This window comes from Phyllostomus discolor, chromosome 12, assembly GCF_004126475.2.
Source record: "Phyllostomus discolor isolate MPI-MPIP mPhyDis1 chromosome 12, mPhyDis1.pri.v3, whole genome shotgun sequence".
Classification (NCBI taxonomy): domain Eukaryota; kingdom Metazoa; phylum Chordata; class Mammalia; order Chiroptera; family Phyllostomidae; genus Phyllostomus; species Phyllostomus discolor.
The window spans coordinates 41,802,872-41,819,976 of NC_040914.2; the positions used below are offsets into that span (position 1 = coordinate 41,802,872).

At 58.9% G+C, this 17,105-nt stretch overlaps 1 protein-coding gene across 3 annotated transcripts in view; it reads left to right on the top strand.

Moving 5' to 3' along the window:
- The window catches only part of ACAN (aggrecan), a 44,430-nt gene that overhangs the window by 7,575 nt on the left and 19,750 nt on the right, over positions 1-17,105 (top strand). For all 3 annotated transcript variants that reach the window (XM_036013152.1, XM_036013154.1, XM_036013153.1), the window contains exons 2-6: positions 12,260-12,345; positions 14,069-14,452; positions 15,232-15,406; positions 15,939-16,066; positions 16,430-16,723. In XM_036013152.1, coding sequence (XP_035869045.1) covers positions 12,267-12,345; positions 14,069-14,452; positions 15,232-15,406; positions 15,939-16,066; positions 16,430-16,723 — 1,060 coding nt within the window. In that variant the 5' untranslated portion in view covers positions 12,260-12,266. The remainder of the gene's footprint in view (positions 1-12,259; positions 12,346-14,068; positions 14,453-15,231; positions 15,407-15,938; positions 16,067-16,429; positions 16,724-17,105) is intronic.

The window sequence follows — 17,105 nt, forward strand, 5'->3', positions numbered from 1 at the left end:
CTCTCCCCTCCAGCGCAAGGCTGGGCCCAAGCTCTCCTTCGCCAACTCCCACCTGCCACCTTCCCTTTAAAGCTGGGCCTGCTGGATGCTCACTGTAGTTCCATTGTCTCCTGGACTTTTTTTTTTTTAATGGAGAGGTGAAGCACTCAGTGTGGTTGACTTGGTCAGGGGTGGGTGGTGGAGGGGTCTCCCCAGCTGAGCCCCACTCTGGACAGGTTCTTTCTCCAAGCCTGGCTGCCCCACTGCACAACCCTCTCACCCCCCCCACACACACACACATGCGCCCTGCAGTGGGCCCTGGGCCTAACCCTATTCTCTCTCCATGCGTCAGCCTCCTGGAAGTCTCTATGAAAGGCACCCCAGGGGTGAAGGCTGCCCCCGGAGCTGAGCAAAGAGGTGCCCTGTCCTCACTGCTCCATCCATGGGCATCGCCCCCACCCCAAGCCCACGCAGCCAGCCTAGGGGATTCTTTGTTCCTCCCCACGGGCCACCAGTTCTCCTTAAGGCAGCCTCATGCTGGGGCTCCCACTCGCCTCCCGAGCCTGCCCTGCAGGGGCTCCTGCTGTAACTTGCTGCGTTAATGTTTCGGCAGAGCAGCCCCCACGAGGTGGAGAGCCTGATTGCTTGGATTGTCCTCGCACCCATCCCTGAGGGAGAGCAGTGCTTCGCGGGCGGGGGTGGGGTGGGAGCCGCTCTGTGAGCCAAGGAAGGTCCTAGCCCTGGCCTTGAGCTTTGGCCTCTGGCTGTCCTCTCGGCTCCCCAAGGCCCTCCCCACCCCACCTCTTCTCTCGGGCGACTCCATCTGTCATCTCTGAGCCTCAGGGGTGCCGGGGCTGGGCCCACAAGGGTCTGTAAGACTTGTGTGCACCAGGTGAGGTTCTGGCACCAGTCCAGGGGCTGGAAAATGGTAACTAAGTCCCTCTGTCCACAGTCCCTGCAAGTGCTGTGTGCACTGCCCAGCCCTTGGAGCGTGGGGCAGTCCGTGAAGGTCACTGCCGAGCCCTGCTCAGCCCCCTGGGACTGCAGAGGCTCTCGGCACACCTGAGACGGGGTCCTGTGCTCTCAGGGCAAAGCCCAGCCCCCTTCACAGGCCCCCGGACCCTCTAGAGCAGGCCTCCCCTGCCTCAGGGATCCACAGTTCACCCTCCCCTCACCCTCCACACCCCCCCCCCCAAAACTGGCTTGCCGCTTCGCTCCCCACTCCCGGCCTCCTTCGCCTGGATGCGCTTTCCACGTGGCTTTGCACGACTGCATTCTGGCCATTCAGGCCCAAATGTCACCCCCTGAGGGAGGCCTTTCTTGACCACCCTATTTATTTATTTACTTAGATATTATTTGTTTATTTTTAGAGAAGGAAAAGAGAGGGAGAAAGAGAGGGAGAGAAACATCAATGTGTGGTTGCTTCTCAAGCACTCCCTACTGGGGGCCTGGCCTGCCACCCAGGCATGTGCCCTGACTGGGAATCAAACCGGTGACCCTTTGGTTTGCAGTCCAGTGCTCAATCCACTGAGCCACCCCAACCAGGGCTTGGGCACCTAATTTAAAGAAGATAAACCCCCTCACCCCCACGGCCCAGCAGGCTTTTGTAGCATTTTCTTTGTAGCTTATCAGTCCCTCTTTTTCTTAATTTTTATTTATTGATTTGAGAGAGAGGAAAGGAGAGAGAGGGAGAGAAACATTAAGTTGTTTTTCCATTTATCTATGCATTTATGGGCTGATTCTTGTATGTGCCCTGATCAGGGATTGAACCTGCAACCTTGAGGTATCAGGACGACGCTCTAACCAACTGAGCTACCCAGCCAGGCTGCACATCACTCTCTTAAAGCGTCTGACTGGTTGGTTTCCTTGGAAGTGACTGCTCCCTCCCCCGCCCCTCCACGAACAAGACCTGTGACCGCCAGGAGCCCTGTGTGTCCCGGTCACCTTCCATCTCTGACACCTAAAAGATGCTTAGCACACAGTAGGTGCGCAGTGAAAGTCTGCTGCCCGTACAAGAAACTTCAGTCTAGTTCTTTGCTAACCATACTCCCGGGAGTCGGGGGGGGGGGGGGGGGGGGAGGTGTCTATGACATTCCACAGAGGTGAGTTGAGAGAGGTAGGGATGGGGGGGTCCCTGACATTCTGTCCGAATAACTCCAGTGTTATGTCTTCTATGGCACCTTCTGCTCCTGTCATAGACACGAAAAGTGGGACCTAGAGAAAAGGCCCTGCCACGGGGTGTGGCACCGCATGGCGTCACAGCCGGAGCTAGGACCTGACTTCCTCACTGCCGGTGCTCCGAGAGCTGAGCCGGTCTAAGCACAGTCCAAACCCCGCCCCCTCCGCCCCCGCCTCTGCCTCCTCCGCAGCCACGCCTCCCCCTGGCCACGGCTCAGGGACTCTCCTCGGGCAGAATGGCCACCACCAGGGCCAGCTCCCGCTCTGGGCCACCGATGGGAGGCACAGCTGACCCTGCCAAGGAGAGGGGTGGCCACTCTCCAATGCCAACTGCACCCTCTCTTCCCAGCTTCCTTTTTTTTTTTTTTTTTTTTTTTTGCACAAAGGCAAGATCATTGCAGACGTCACATCGTTTGGATGTGCACGTGTTTGGACTGGACTTTGCAAACAGATTTAATCTTCAAATTGTTCTGCCATGGGAATTCGGTAGAACGGGGTTCATGTCCAAACACAGGGCACCCTTGGTAAATAATAAATAAGTAAATAAATGAGGGAGGGAAGAATTTCTGCAGTGAGGTAAACTGGGAGCATCAACGCACCCCGTGTGGTGCGGGACAGCAAACCCAGCTTCCCTTGGGGTGCTCCGTGGGGTTCCCGTGAGCATGGCTGGGGAGCCGCTGCTCTGAGGAATAAATGTATGCTTTTAGGTTCCACCACTTCTGGAACCTCGAGTTCTGAGGTCGCTTGAGTTCTGTCAGGCTCTTCCTGTTCCTTGCTGTCAGTCTGGCGTTCTCAGCTGTCAAGCACACCACTCGAATCTCTGCTGCCTTCGTCACTTTGCATTGTCCCCGGGTGTCCGTGGCTTCACGTGGCCGTCTCCGCGTGGCCGTCTTCCCCTCTCCTAGGGACGCCGGACGCCGGGGACTAAGGGCTGATCCTAATGACCTCATCTTAACTTGGTTACACCTGCAAAGACCCCACTTCCCGATCAGGTCCCGTGCACAGGTGCTGGGGGCTAGTGCTTCAACACACCGTTTTCTGGGGGAGACACCATTCCATCCCTAACGCCCTCAGTTGACTTGCTGCTATAGTTTCAACGGGTGCTTCATCCGTGAGAGGTAGAGGAAGTTCCATCAGGGGAGACAAATGAAGAAAATGACGTATTGTCCCGCGGGACACTGCTTGTATGCTAACCAGAGACCGGTGAAGATGGCAAATATTATATGGTGTCTGTTTTACCACAATTTTTTTTTCCAGAGAGGGAAGGGAGGGAGAAAGAGAGAGAGAGAGAGAAACATCAATGTGCCGTTGCTGGGGGTCATGGCCTGCAACCCAGGCATGTGCCCTGACTGGGAATCGAACCTGCGACAGTTTGGTTCGCAGCCCGTGCTCAATCCACTGAGCTACGCCAGCCAGGGCTTACCACAATTTTTTAAAAGAAAGAGTCCATTGGGCCTGGTTGGTGTGGCTCAGTGGACTGAGCGCCGGCCTCTGAACCAAAGGGTTGCAGGTTCGATTCCCAGTCAGGGCACATGCCTGGGTTGTGGGCCAGGTCCTCAGTAGGGGAGCCACAAGAGGCAACCACACATGGATGCTTCTCGCCCTCTCTCTATCCCTCCCGTCCCGTCTGTCTAAAAATAAATTTTAAAAATCTTTTTTTTTTAATTGAAGAGTCCATTGAAGAAAAAGAAGGAGAAAAGCTAGCTTTCTTGGGACGACAGTGTCATTGAGGAAACCTGACTGGGAGGATCTAGGGACAGCTTGGGTCCCCAGGAGGTGCCGTTCTGAAAGTGGCTCCTGGGACATCCCATCGGGAAGCCGTGAGGTGCTGTAAAACCCTGAGCGCCCTGCAGGGGGCAGTCACAGCGCCAGGGGAGCTGGCAGAGCACTGGAGACATGCCGGACACAGCAGGAAAGGGAGGGCACACGGGGAGCAGCATCACGTCCCGTCGACGTTTGCAGCCCCCTCCCCGCCCCCAAGGGCTCTGGAGCAAGTCCAGGGTCAGAGGGGGTCTGTGAGGGGCTCGGAGCCCAGGCTCCTCAGGGTTTCAGCCCTACTGTCTGGCCCCGAGGTGCCTCGGTGCTTCGAGTCAAACTTGGAAGCTGAACCCTGTCCCTGTGAGGATTCCTTCTGCAGCGAGCCCCCCAACCCACGCCGTACAGATTGTCCTGACAGGCGCCCCCGTTGCACCTGTCCCCCATGAGATACCCTCCAGAGCTCTCCCAGGTGCCCCAGGGGTTCCTGGCAGGTACGAACTGCTTAGGAGCGCTGCCTTTGGAGCCACGCTGACCTGGGTTTGAATTCTGGTTCTGCTGCCCCCGGGGCTGTGGGGTTTGAGGTTATTTGCGGCCTTGAACTGCTGTCTCCTCCATTCTAAAACGGGACTAGGAACGGTCCCCCCTCCCAGCAGCAGGGCCCGCACTGAATGAGATGGCTCACCTGTGCCCCATGCTGGCTTGGGGTCCATCTCCAGTACGTGGCAACGTTTAGAGGAAGCAGTGTGATGGGTGCCTGTGGGTGAGGGAGTCCCAGCGCTGAATGGGCTGGTGCCCACTGGTGGGCGCAGTCTCCTTGGGGAGGCAGGCAAATGCTACAGGCGGCAGAGGGTCCTGCCATGATGGAAATGGAGGGCTTCCCGGAGGAGGGGTCAGCCGGCAGTGACAGTGGAGATGCAGCTTCCTCCTGACACACACACCAGATCACGCCCTGAAGCCTTGAGCGCCTCCCCATCGCCTAGAGGGTGAAACCAGACTCCTTAGCCTGATCGCGGAGGCTCTTCAGAACTTGGCCCAGCTGGGCGTCTGACTGGATTTCTGACTTGATTTCATCCCACACCGGCGGGCTCTGCTCCATTCTCCATGCCTTTGTGCATGCGATCCCTTCCTCCCAGAATGCCCGTAGTGTCCCTGTCTGTCACAGCTCGGATCAAAGGCCACCTCCTCTCCAAAGCTCTCCCAGGTGCCCCAAACAGGAGCGATTTCTGCATGCTCTTGGCTTTGAAACCCCTCTCATTGACAGGGGCTCCCCCTCTCACATTGTGGGGCTGATTCTCACATCTCCCTTCCCGTCCCACCCCACACCGTAAGCCCCCGGGTGGGGGGAGGGATTCACACCGGGGCCATCCCAGGATCCTGCCCTGCGCCTGCTGGGAGTTTTCCACATGGTCGGAGTTGGACAGAGGAAAGGGGGAAGGAGGGAAAGCCAAGAAGTGCTTGGAACTTCTCCAGATGAGAAGCAATTAATTATCCCTTCCCCGTGAGGGCCAAAAAAAGAATGCTCTGCTCTTCAGGGCACGCGCCGCAAGAAGGGACAGCGGTGTCACTGAGGGGCGGCCGTGGGCCGAAGAGGCCCCGCCCACTGTCCGCTAAGCCCACTCTGGACCATCTTGCACAGGACAGGCTGACCTGACAGAGCAGGGAAGGTGCCATTTCAGGAGGTCCCCGGGGCCACCCTCTGGTGCGGTCATTCGTAGGACTCCCAGAACTCAGCGGAGCTGTTACACTCACAGAGGCACTTTATAACAAACAGCACGGGCACAGAGCTCAGAATCTGCAAAGGGAAGAGGCACGTGGGGCAGGGTCCAGGAGACACCAGGCCCAGCGCCTCCAGCTTGGCTTTCCCGGGGAGCCCTGTGGACCGTGCTGGCTGATGTTACAGCCCACGCAGGGGACCGCCCACCAGGGAAAGGCGCCTGAGCCTTGCAGTGCAGGGTTGCACGGGCGGTTGGTCATGCAGACATGGCTCTGACCTTGGTTTCCAGTGCCTCCAGAGGTCAAGTCGATACCACGTGGGCCCCAGATCTGCACCATAAATCACACTCTTAGCATACACTATGCAACATGGCCCAAGCCCCGCCCCACCCTGGGTAAACAAGGGCTTAGAATTTACCTTCCGGAAGCTGGATCCAGCTCCCATTGGCTCCCAAGAGAAGCATGACCCAGAAGGAGTGATGTGTGTGTTTTCTATGACGCCTTTCCCAGACCCGAAATCAGGGCATGCAAACCAGGGTCAAAAGAATGAGGTTTGACGCCAAATAACCCATTTTCTTTCTTACTCGGTCTTGGACCAAACTCCAAGAACCTGAGCATCTGCCCCAAAAGTTTGAGAGATGGGGCCAGCCGCCCTGTTTCTTTTTAGTTGTGCCCCAGGCACCTGGTCCTCCACTTTGCCCAGGAATTCGGCTGTGACCCCACCCCAAACACCTGATAGCCCCTTCGGGCACGCGGTCATTTCCACCAGGACCCTCAGCTTCCAGAAACCTTTACCAAAGATTGTTTCTGAAGCCTGGGCTCCGTTCCCACCCAGGGAGGCCACCGTAGTGTCCCTCTGGGTCTGAAGCCCCTTCCTGGATTCCCGCAGCCAGCAGCCCTCTGCCCTGCCAGGTCAGCGGTCAGCGCTGGGCAGGAGAAACTCGGCCCTTGGCCCGAGTTCCCCGCCCCAGGAAAGGTGCTGTGCCCGATGGAAAGTTTGGGCTGAAAGACACTCCTTTACAAACTCCCGGGTCCACTATTTACACAACGTCTGAAATTAATTCGAGAACCTCTCCAAGTGCCCGGGCTGGAACGGGAGGCTGAGAGCAGGAAGGGGCAGGTCCCAAGCAACCGGGGTTTTTCCACAAAAAGAACAGGGCGAAGCGAATGTCCCCGGCAAGTGACTCAGGCGCCACTCATGGCGCCACGTACCTTTCCACTGTAAACTGTGTTTGTGGGGAATGTGCCGTGGAGGGCAGGCAGAGGTGGGACGCGTGGGGAAAGCCCGGGGGTGTGGAGCCGAATTCTTCCCTCCAGTGCCCAGCCTTGCCCAAGTGCCTATGCTTCGGGGTCAGAGGTGGCCACGGTGACCCCACTCTTAGGAAGCACCAACCCCTGCCAGCCTTCCTTCCCCGCTGCTGGACTCAGCCCCACTCCCAGCACCTTGGAAATGCAAGCTTCCTCAGGCGCCAGCATGGCTCTGAGTCCTGTTTTGTCCCTGGGGCTGTCTCTGGGGTCCCCCACCCCTCCCTGCTTTGCCCAGCCTGCCCGCACCCGCTCTGTGAGACCTCCGTCTGAGTTTTTGCTGTAAGATGCTCACTGTTGCCTGATAGTAGAGCAGGCTGACTGTCCTCCCTTGGTGACAATGGAGATGCTCTGAGAGTGACAAGCCTTGTGTCACTGGAGAGGTCGGTGGTAGCTCGAGGATCCTACCTTACAGTCCACAGTTTCATTTGAACCTACATCCTGTGCACACCCAGGTTTGGGGGCAAGTGCAGGAGTGAGCATGGTGGGGGTGCCCGTTGTTGGCTATCGTAGATAGTAAACGACCGTCCACGGTGGGGGGGGGGGCCGCATTTACATTAGACCCGGGAGCAATTAATAAAATGGGAATAAGGAAATCAATTATATGAAAAAAGACAGAGAGAAGAGATAAGGAAGAGAAGGAAGGGAGAGAGAAGAGAAAGAGAAGAAAATACAAAAAAGAGGATTGGCATCCACAGAAATGACCACTAGCTTCCTGGCAGCCAAGCCTGTGTTACGGTCCCATTTCACAGACGGGAAAACTGAGGGCTCGCATGAGTATCCCTATGACTTAGGGCAGAGAGAGACCTGAAGTCAGCTCCCTGGCTCCCTCTCCCTACACCATCCCGCCATGTCTGCTGAGAAGATGTGGCAGATTAGCAGGTGCTGTTGGGGTCCCTCTGGCCAGCTATGACCTTGGTGCGGGATCCCTGCGCCTTCCCCTATGCTGGGTTTAAAATCCTGCCTCAGGTGCACCTGCCACTGCTTCCCTGCACAGGTGTAGGGCGGGCCTGGTGCATGAGAGAGCAGAGACACTGTTGGGAGCTAGGCCTGCAAAGAAGTGTTGGGCTGGAGGCTGGAGGCTGGGGGGATGCATGACCTTGGTCCTTTCCAACCCCTCCCCCAAGACTGAAGTCACTGGGTTACCCGCAAATCTTACTGGTCAGCCAGGGTACCAAATGCCAAGGTCCACCCATTCATCCAATGCATAGATGGCAAACACCATTTTTTTCTCATTGTGCCTGGCTCTGTGTGAGTTAACAGGGAAGGGTGTTTTTTTGTTTTGTTTCGTTTTGGGGTTTTTTTTGTTTTTTACTTTGGGGCTTGACTTTCAGCCTTGAGGAGGTCACAGCCTGCGTGATGAAGCTAGCATACCTTACGCACCATAGAAGTAGCAATAGGAGAGCCAAACCGAGGGGCCGGGCCAGCTGAGGCTTCCTGGAGGACCCAGGAGCCTGCGGGGCCGGCGCGGGGGCAGCGCTCACATTCCCCTATCCAGCAACCATTGGCTGCGTCCGCACTGACGTAGCAGGAATGGGCGGGGCCCTGGAGTAGGACGTAGAGACAAACTCCACCCACCCTGCCCTGCTTCGAGGCTGGCTAACCGGGTCAATGCCCCAGTGCCCCCTGGGACTCCTGTAGGGCGGCCCACCCACTGGAAAAGGGAGGCTTCGTGAGGCAGAGAAGGAGAGGCACCCGTTACCCTTCCCCTGGGTTTTTTCTTTATTTAGCACTAGTTTCTTCAGGAGCCCTCTCTCAAACAGAGGGGACAGCAAAGCCCTCGTCTTCGGTGCCTGCTGACTTCCAGGCTATGTCTGCACTCCCACCAACTTCAAGCTGCCAACACGGCATCGCTGAACACGCAGTCGGGAAGGGGTCTCTCAGACGGGCTCCGGAGAGCTGGTGCAAGCCAGCCCCACACGCCTTTGGTTCTGGGGACCTGGGAAGGAGAGACCTTAGTGGTCACACCACTAGGCTGCCCGTGGACTGTGTCCTTCCCAAGGTCACCTGCTGCACAGACGCACTGCAGGGATCGAAGCAGCCACACACAGCACGAGCAAGTGATATGCATCTCTCTCTAGCTGAGAGGTACTGAGTACAGGGCAAGAAAGGGTTACTTCAGACCCTGGCCAAGTGGCCCAATTGGCTAGAGCATCATCCTGATACACCAGGGTTGCAGGTTCAATCCCCCATCAGGGCACCTACAAGAATCAACCAATAAATGCATGAATAAGTGGAATGACAAAATCAGTATTTCTCTCTCTCTCAAAAAACAAAACTCTGACCTTCTGTGGCTCCAGGAGGGGAGGAGAGCGGAGCTCTGGAAGCCCCCCTGAGGAAGAGCTGAAGGAACTGGGAGCATCTTCACGGGAGAGCCGATGGGGGCCCTGAGGGTCTGCCACGAGCCCCACGAAAGAGCAACAGCCGTGTGCGGCACGGTCCCCGAGGGCCAAAGTCCTGGGTGGAAATTATAATGGGGACGGGTCCTTCCGAGATGGAAGGTCGTGGGCACGGTGAGAGCTGCGCAGGCCCCTTGGGAAGGAAGGAACCCGTTCTCCCCATGCGGAGGCTGAAGACCTCAGCCGCGTGGACAGGATCCCTGGCGGGGAGGTCGAGACGGGAAAACCCCGGAGTCATCCGCTCTGAAGGGACAAACAGTCGTTGGGGCCACCACGTGACGTGGAAAAAGCCACAGGACGCTGAAAGGTGACAACTCAGTAACACCCGAGTGAGCACAAGGCTAGACGGCAGACCACCAAAACGCAAGTCATAGTTGCACTGGGATGGAGATGGAGGGCGACGGTGACCGGTTTTCTCTACGTCCCCGATGGCAACACAGTTTTTGAAACCAAGGCTGTTTTATTCTTTCTGGAAAGTCATGGAGTCTGGCCCCTCTTCCCAGGACCAGGAGCCCCCCCACAACTGCCGAGTTCTCCCCCGGTCCCCACCTTCGGATCGGGGAGGAGACAGGAGGGGACGGACAGATGGATGCCCACAGAGAGCCAGGCCCTGAGCTGGGGACCCAGCCAGAGGTGGCTCCGTCCCCGCCCCCAACGAGGGCTCGGACTGGCACCGAGTCTCGCCCAGGCTTTGAACCAGCCCTGGGGCTGGCTCCCGTGTTATTAAAACAGTAAGTGGCTGAGCCAGGACTCGGACCCGGGCCTGGGGACCGTCCCTTGTGCTTGAGGAGGGGTTCCAAGCAAGCGGGTGAGCTGCACATTCAGTCCCATGACTGGATGGAATGAAGGCCATTGCTGGGGCCAGGCTGGCGGGTATGGGACAGAGTCTAGCAGATGAGGAGGGGGAGGGGTTCCCTGTCTGACTCTCTCCCTCCCTCTCTCTCTCTCTCTCTCTCACACACACACACACACACACACACACCAGCCTTCACCCAGCAGCATTCACTTCCTGCCCTCCAAGTCCTCCTTTCGCTCCATTTCAGGCGTCCCCACCCCCTCCCCCTTCCCCAGGTACACAGCCCCCCTGCCACCACCTGACCGTGCTCCCGCGGAGAAAGGTCTCCCTGTTGACGGGGCTGGCACAGCCCGTGTCCTCGCATAAAAGCCTCACTGAGTCCCGGAGACACTTGGAAGCCAGACAGAATGGAATTTCTCCCTATTTTCTTTACAGCTAAGAAAACACACACGAACACAAGAGCATATTTATGGCGATATTTCTATCCCAGAATTTGTCTTTACCAAAAAAAAAAAAGAAGAAGAAGAAGGAGAAGAAATAAAATGAGTTTTTCTGCCCCCTCCCCTGCCCACCCCAAATCCCGTTTCGGTTCTGGTGGAGGAGGACGGGGAGGAAAACAGAGCAGGCCCAGGCCCCGCGGAGAAGAACCACAGCATCCCGGACAATGTCCCGCTTGTTTGGAGAGCGAGGGGAGGAACGCGACCCCGAAAACGCACACTGCGTCCCGGGGAAGGGCGTTCCGAGGGAAGGAGGACAGGCGGGCCTTGTGTCTGGACACGGCCTCCCTGAGGCTCCGGGGCGAGAGGAGCCCCCAGGTCTAGCCCCGTCCCCAGAGTGGAGGGGCCACGTTGCCCTCCGGGCCTTCCGGGGACGGTCCCTCAGCTGTGAATGGGCACGCTGGGCCTGAAAGACCTGGAGCCCCGGGTCATTTCTGAAGGCGGCATCTAGGGAGGAAAGTCCCCGAGGAGAAGCGGCCGGCTGCCGCTTAGGCCTTCGGGGTTCTCCAGACTCCCTGCGTGTCGGGGAGACACGCCGTGCATTCATCTCTCCACACACGCAGCCCCTTTGCCGCTCAGGGGGGGCGTGTGCATGTGGAACGAAGGACTGTGGTGGGAAGACCACTCAAAACGACGGGCAAGCCCTGGCTGGCGTAGCTCGAATCGCAGGTTCGATTCCCAGTCAGGGCACATGCCTGGGTTGCAGGCCAGGTCCCCAGTAGGGGGCCATGTGAGAGGCAACCACACATTGATTCTCTCTCTTTCTCCCTCCCTTCCCCTCTCTAAAAATAAATAAATAAAATATAAAACACACAAAATGACAAGCAAGAGTCACCCAAGAGGGTCCTCCAGAGTGCTGGGCCCCGCCCACCCCTCCCCCATGCATCCCTGGGATGGGAACCCCAGCCTGGTAGGGAGGCATCGGCCCCAACGGACAGTGGCTGAGCCCACAGCGACACCCGCCGGGCCATCAGATTCTGGCGGAGCCAAGATCGGGGATGCCAGGGGCCACAGCCTCAGCTGGGGGCCACTCCATTCTTGTCTGTAGTTCCAGCTGCGCCATGACGTGCATGCGTCTTAACCCAAGGGCAGCGCTCCGGGTTGGAAGAGGAGGGCGGGGGCAGTGCCCATGCCAGCGCCAGCCCGCCCAGGAGCACAACCAGTGAACGTCACCGGGCACATGTCACAGAGGTGCAAGTCCCAGGGGGAGACCCAGGGGCCTGCTCCATCTCGGCTGCCCACTAGATCCTTCCAGGAAGCTTTCCAGACGCCCGAGGACCAGATGGCTGCCCAGGTGATGCCCATGGGCCACCGCAGTTGAGAGCCAGTGCTCTGCTCGGCCCCCTGTGACTCAGCTGGGCTTTCCTGGGGTGCAGCTGCAGCTGTCCGCTTGGGGTCGGGGTCCCAATGACACTGCAGACGCCCTTCACATCGTGGTGGTCACAGACTTGTAGGCCTCACGTGACAGTTTTCCCGAAGGTGACCGCGGGAACCACATGCAGCCTCCCTAGCGCCGTGTGATCTCGTGTTCTTGGGCGTGACATTTCTCACCAGGTGCCATGTGTCCCGTGAACCCCCTGGACCTCTCACTGCACGGGAACCCCCAAGTAACAGCGCTGCCTCCCCTCTTGCAGGTGAACTATGACCACTTTACTCTTGGCGTTCGTGACTCTGAGGGTCCTCGCCGCCACCGCGGCAGCCGTCTCTGTAGAAGTTCCAGGTGAGGACATTCCCGCGCCGGTCTCCTTCACACGGGAGGCTCTGTGGGGCATCACGCCCCCGGTGTGAGCCACCCCGAGGCCCAAGGGAGAGGTCGAGAGGTGGCTGCCTGGGCGGGGTGTGGACAGAGCTGGGATGGGAGGCCAGGGTGAAGGCTGTCCCTTCGCAGTGCAGGGAAAAACAGGGCCCAGCTCCTCTCCTCCCACCTGCACCCACATCCCGACACCAGACTCTAAGGAATACGAGAGTTCTGCATTTGCGTCTGACTTTTCATTTTGAAAGGTATCCTTGTCCTGGCTGGCGTAGCTCAGTGGATTGAGCATGGGCTGTGAACCAAAGCATCGCAGGTTCGATTCCCAGTCAGGGCACATGCTTGGGTTGCACACCATGGCCCCCAGCAACCGCACATTGATGTTTCTCTCTCTCTCTTTCTCCCTCCCTTCCCTCTCTAAAAATAAATAATAAATAAAACCTTTAAAAGAGAAGAGCTTTAGAATAAATACACAACCTCACAGAAAGGTATCCTTGTCAAACAGGAAGATAGAACACATGTTATTTAACAGTCTGTTTGCTTGATTTATAACTGGTAAATATTTAGGCACAGGGTATCTGGGGGTGTCCCTTTGTCCTCTCACTCGGGGACCCACACATGCCCACCCCCGGCTGTAACCTGCAGTGGTCCAAGCCCCCCGGGCAAGCCGGTCCCCGGAGCCGTAGAGACGGCAGAGCTGGGCATTGCCATCACCTTTGGCGGCGATTCCCGGAGGACCACCGCCTGTGAACCCGTGCTGTGTGGTAGAGTGTGCGAAGGGGGGTGTCTGTGGAAGGGCCTGGTGGGGGCTGCCCAGGACATCAAAAGGTTAGCGCTGGACCCCAGGCATTCCTGACTCCCCGCTCCTTGCCCGGTTATGTACCTACCACCCACAAATATCTGAAGCATTTCTGTGTTCAACGGGCACCCTCTCCCGCCCAAAGCGTCTCCTAAGCAAATGACTCACCGTGAAAGGTGCCGTTTTTTCTTTTTCTTTTTTTTCCAAAAGCTGTTTCCTTCCCATTCCAGGAAGACCTTTACATCTAAAAGCATCCGGTAAACCACGTGTCTTCCCTGAGAATGCTGTGATGTTTTATAGAGTCCAATCATATCACACCCACACCCCGTCTGACTCTCTGCAGACTTCAATGTCTGGCTGTCTCTGGTGCATCTCCCACCAGGCCCCCCAGTGCCCCAGCAGTGGAGGAGAATGACCTGCCCTCCAGCAAAGCCAGGAACCCAGCCCGAGGCCGACCTCCGTCCATGGGGCCCATCTCTGAAGTTTTGACTCTTGGCTTTAAAAGTTTTGTGGATTTTTTTTTCTTCCCCATCCTAATCTCTCTACCCCCAAATGGCTAACTCCCCCAAGTCTGTGAGTCAAGGCGCCATTCCAGGAAGAAGGGTTCTGTTTACCCGGTGGCTTGGCAGCCCCCAGGACACCTTAGTTTCAGTAGCAGAGAGGTGGTCTCCACTCTGAAGTTCGTCCCGCCCTCCTCAGCGACCCTCCCCTGGCTCCATGGCAGACACCGGGGGCCTTGAGGAACGCTGCTCTGGACAGGGTGTTGCGAGGATTCCTGGGAATTCCAAATTGGGGACAGGAGTGTCCCCGACACAGACGCACAGGCTCGCTGGGTCGTGCCCGGGGAGGCTGGGCGGTCGTCTCTGGGCCCTAACCAGCCTGTCTCCCCCGCAGGCCCCGACAACTCGCTGAGCGTCAGCATCCCCGAACCGTCCCCGCTGCGGGTCCTCCTGGGGACCTCCCTCACCATCCCCTGCTACTTCATCGACCCCATGCACCCCGTGACCACCGCCCCCTCCACCGCCCCCCTCGCCCCGAGAATCAAGTGGAGCCGCATTTCCAAGGAGAAGGAGGTGGTTCTGCTGGTGGCCACGGAAGGCCAGGTGCGGGTCAACAGCGCCTACCGGGACAAGGTCTCGCTGCCCAACTACCCGGCCATCCCCAGCGACGCCACCTTGGAAATCCAGAGCCTGCGCTCCAACGACTCGGGGGTCTATCGCTGCGAGGTCATGCATGGCATCGAGGACAGTGAGGCCACCCTGGAGGTCGTGGTGAAAGGTGAGACCACCCCCCAACTCCCACCAGAGACCCTGGTTTACCTGTAGAAAGAACCAAATAGCCTCTTCCCCGTGGGGACCCAGACGGGCTGGCTCTCCAATCCCAGACCCTCGCCCTGCCGTGTGTGCACCTCCGTCGACTTACTGGACTCCAGGTGTAACCGAGAGCTGGGAACGCCATTCCTTCCGGACTGTGAGGGGATTACATACTTCCTGGCTGTGGTCACACAGGGATGATGGCTGGTGCTTGGCCGAGATCCTGTGGTTGTGTGGCCTGTGGTCATTCGTCCCCTGTTGTGCGGACAAGCAGTCTGAGGCTGAGTGGCTTGCCTGAGCTGTCCCCGGAGGTGACATGGGCAGCCCCCGGCTCTTCCACCAGCCGTCTTTTCTCTCCTCCAACCCCCACCCCCATTCTCAGTCCCAGAAGACACCCCGGTGTCCTTTCTCTCTCCCTGGAGTGGCAAGAAAAAGGTGTAAGGAGGCAGCTTGTGGTTCCATTTAAAGAACTTCCTGATTATCAGAATCACCCTAGGTATTTTTAGAAGGTGCCTGGGGAGGTAGTGAGGCCCCTGTCACTGGAGGTATTCCAGCAAAAGCAGGAAGGCCGCCAGCGAATGTGGGAAGGGGAGTCACGCCCCAGGTCCCCAGTAGGGGGCGAGTCAGCTAGAGGCCCACACCGGACGGCTGGGAGGTCCCTCTGGCGACGGCAGTGACTGCGTGAGCCCCACAGGGACCCGAGGCCGTGCCTGACGTGCGCGCTGGGCCGCGCCTGGCTGGCAGGCGTTGTGTTCCACTACAGAGCCATCTCCACGCGCTACACCCTGGACTTCGACAGGGCGCAGCGGGCCTGCCTGCAGAACAGCGCCATCATCGCCACGCCCGAGCAGCTGCAGGCCGCCTACGAGGACGGCTTCCACCAGTGTGACGCCGGCTGGCTGGCCGACCAGACCGTCAGGTGAGCCCCCGGGCCGCCCGCGGAGAGCGGGGTGGCCGATGGGCTGGAGCGTCGACCGGCACCGAGCTGGTGCCAGCATGACACCCTGGCCGGCCCAGGTTGACGCTGGAGGGATGCCTTGGCCGACCCTGCATCGGGCACCCGGTGTCCTGCGATAGAGGGGGAGGCTGCCAGCGGCTTTGCCTCTTGGGAGCATTCTCCGTACACATCACATACACATCCTCATTCTTCTACAGCCTAAAATATTTACTCTCTGGCCTTCTACAGAAAAGGTTCGCAGGCCCCTGAAAGACCACGTGGGGTACCAAGACATACCCAGCAAGGGGGCTGCCTCTAATCACCAATAGCCACGCACAAACACGCATGTCAGTAACGATGCAGGAAAACCTGCCGACACAAGGAGTCCCCACCCCCAGGCAGGCCCCCGCAAACGCATCAGGGAGTCACCGCTTCCCCCCACGAGGGGAGAGGATGCAAGGGCACAGGCCCCCTCTGTCCCCTGGTGAAACGCCCCACCGTGCGTCCCCGGCAGGTACCCCATCCACGTCCCTCGGGAAGGTTGCTATGGAGACAAGGACGAGTTTCCGGGCGTGAGAACCTACGGCATCCGAGACACCAACGAGACCTACGACGTGTACTGCTTCGCGGAGGAGATGGAGGGTGAGGGCGCCCTGCCCCCTTCCCCGGGAGTCCACGAGCTGTCCCCCTTCTCCCTAGTGACACTCGGATTCTGGGGCAGGGCTCTGAGCCAAGGGGCCCCCTGGACCGTGCCCGGAGGGGCGGGAAAGGGAGGAGGGAGGCCCCCAGGTGCCTGCAAACTGGTGCCACACCAGAGTGCTTGTCGCTGATCCCTCACCTGGGACGCCCCTCCCAGCCAGGACCCCCCTCGGCTCTGCCCAGCCACCCATGTCCCAAGTCAGAACGCACTCGAGACCTGGAGGCCCCCCCCACGTGGACCTCCCCGGGGATGGGGGTGGCGGGGGCGGCGGGAGGTCCTCACCCCGCCTGCTGTGTCCGTCCCAGGCGAGGTCTTCTACTCGACGTCTCCGGAGAAGTTCACCTTCCAGGAGGCCGCCAACGAGTGCCGGCGGCTGGGCGCCCGGCTGGCCACCACGGGCCAGCTCTACCTGGCCTGGCAGGGCGGCATGGACGTGTGCAGCGCCGGCTGGCTGGCTGACCGCAGCGTGCGCTACCCCATCTCCAAGGCCCGGCCCAACTGCGGGGGCAACCTGCTGGGCGTGAGGACCGTCTACCTGCACGCCAACCAGACGGGCTACCCCGACCCCTCGTCCCGCTATGACGCCATCTGCTACACAGGTGTGGTGGGGGACTGTCTTGTTTATACCGTTTCAAAGGGCCATGGGATCCCCAAACCCCATGTGTTAGCAACCCCCATTCCCGATGGTTCCAAGGAGTTAGGGCAGAGTGGCCGGAGGCGGCAGGGTAGACGGGTTACAGGCATGAGCATCAGTGCCTGGGTTTGCTCAGGCTGGAACCTCAGCTCTGCCGCCTGCTGCTGCACAACCCGGGAAAGCCACGGCCCTGAGCCTCGGTTTCCTCAGCCGTCTCCTAGGGAGGTGGTGGCGCCACATGGGAGATGGGGGGGCCCGACAGGAGACCGTGTCCCCCACGGGGGGGCCCTGTTGTCTGCCCTCAGAATGGGGCTCACGGAAAAGAATGAGGGGAGGTTTCTGCAAGG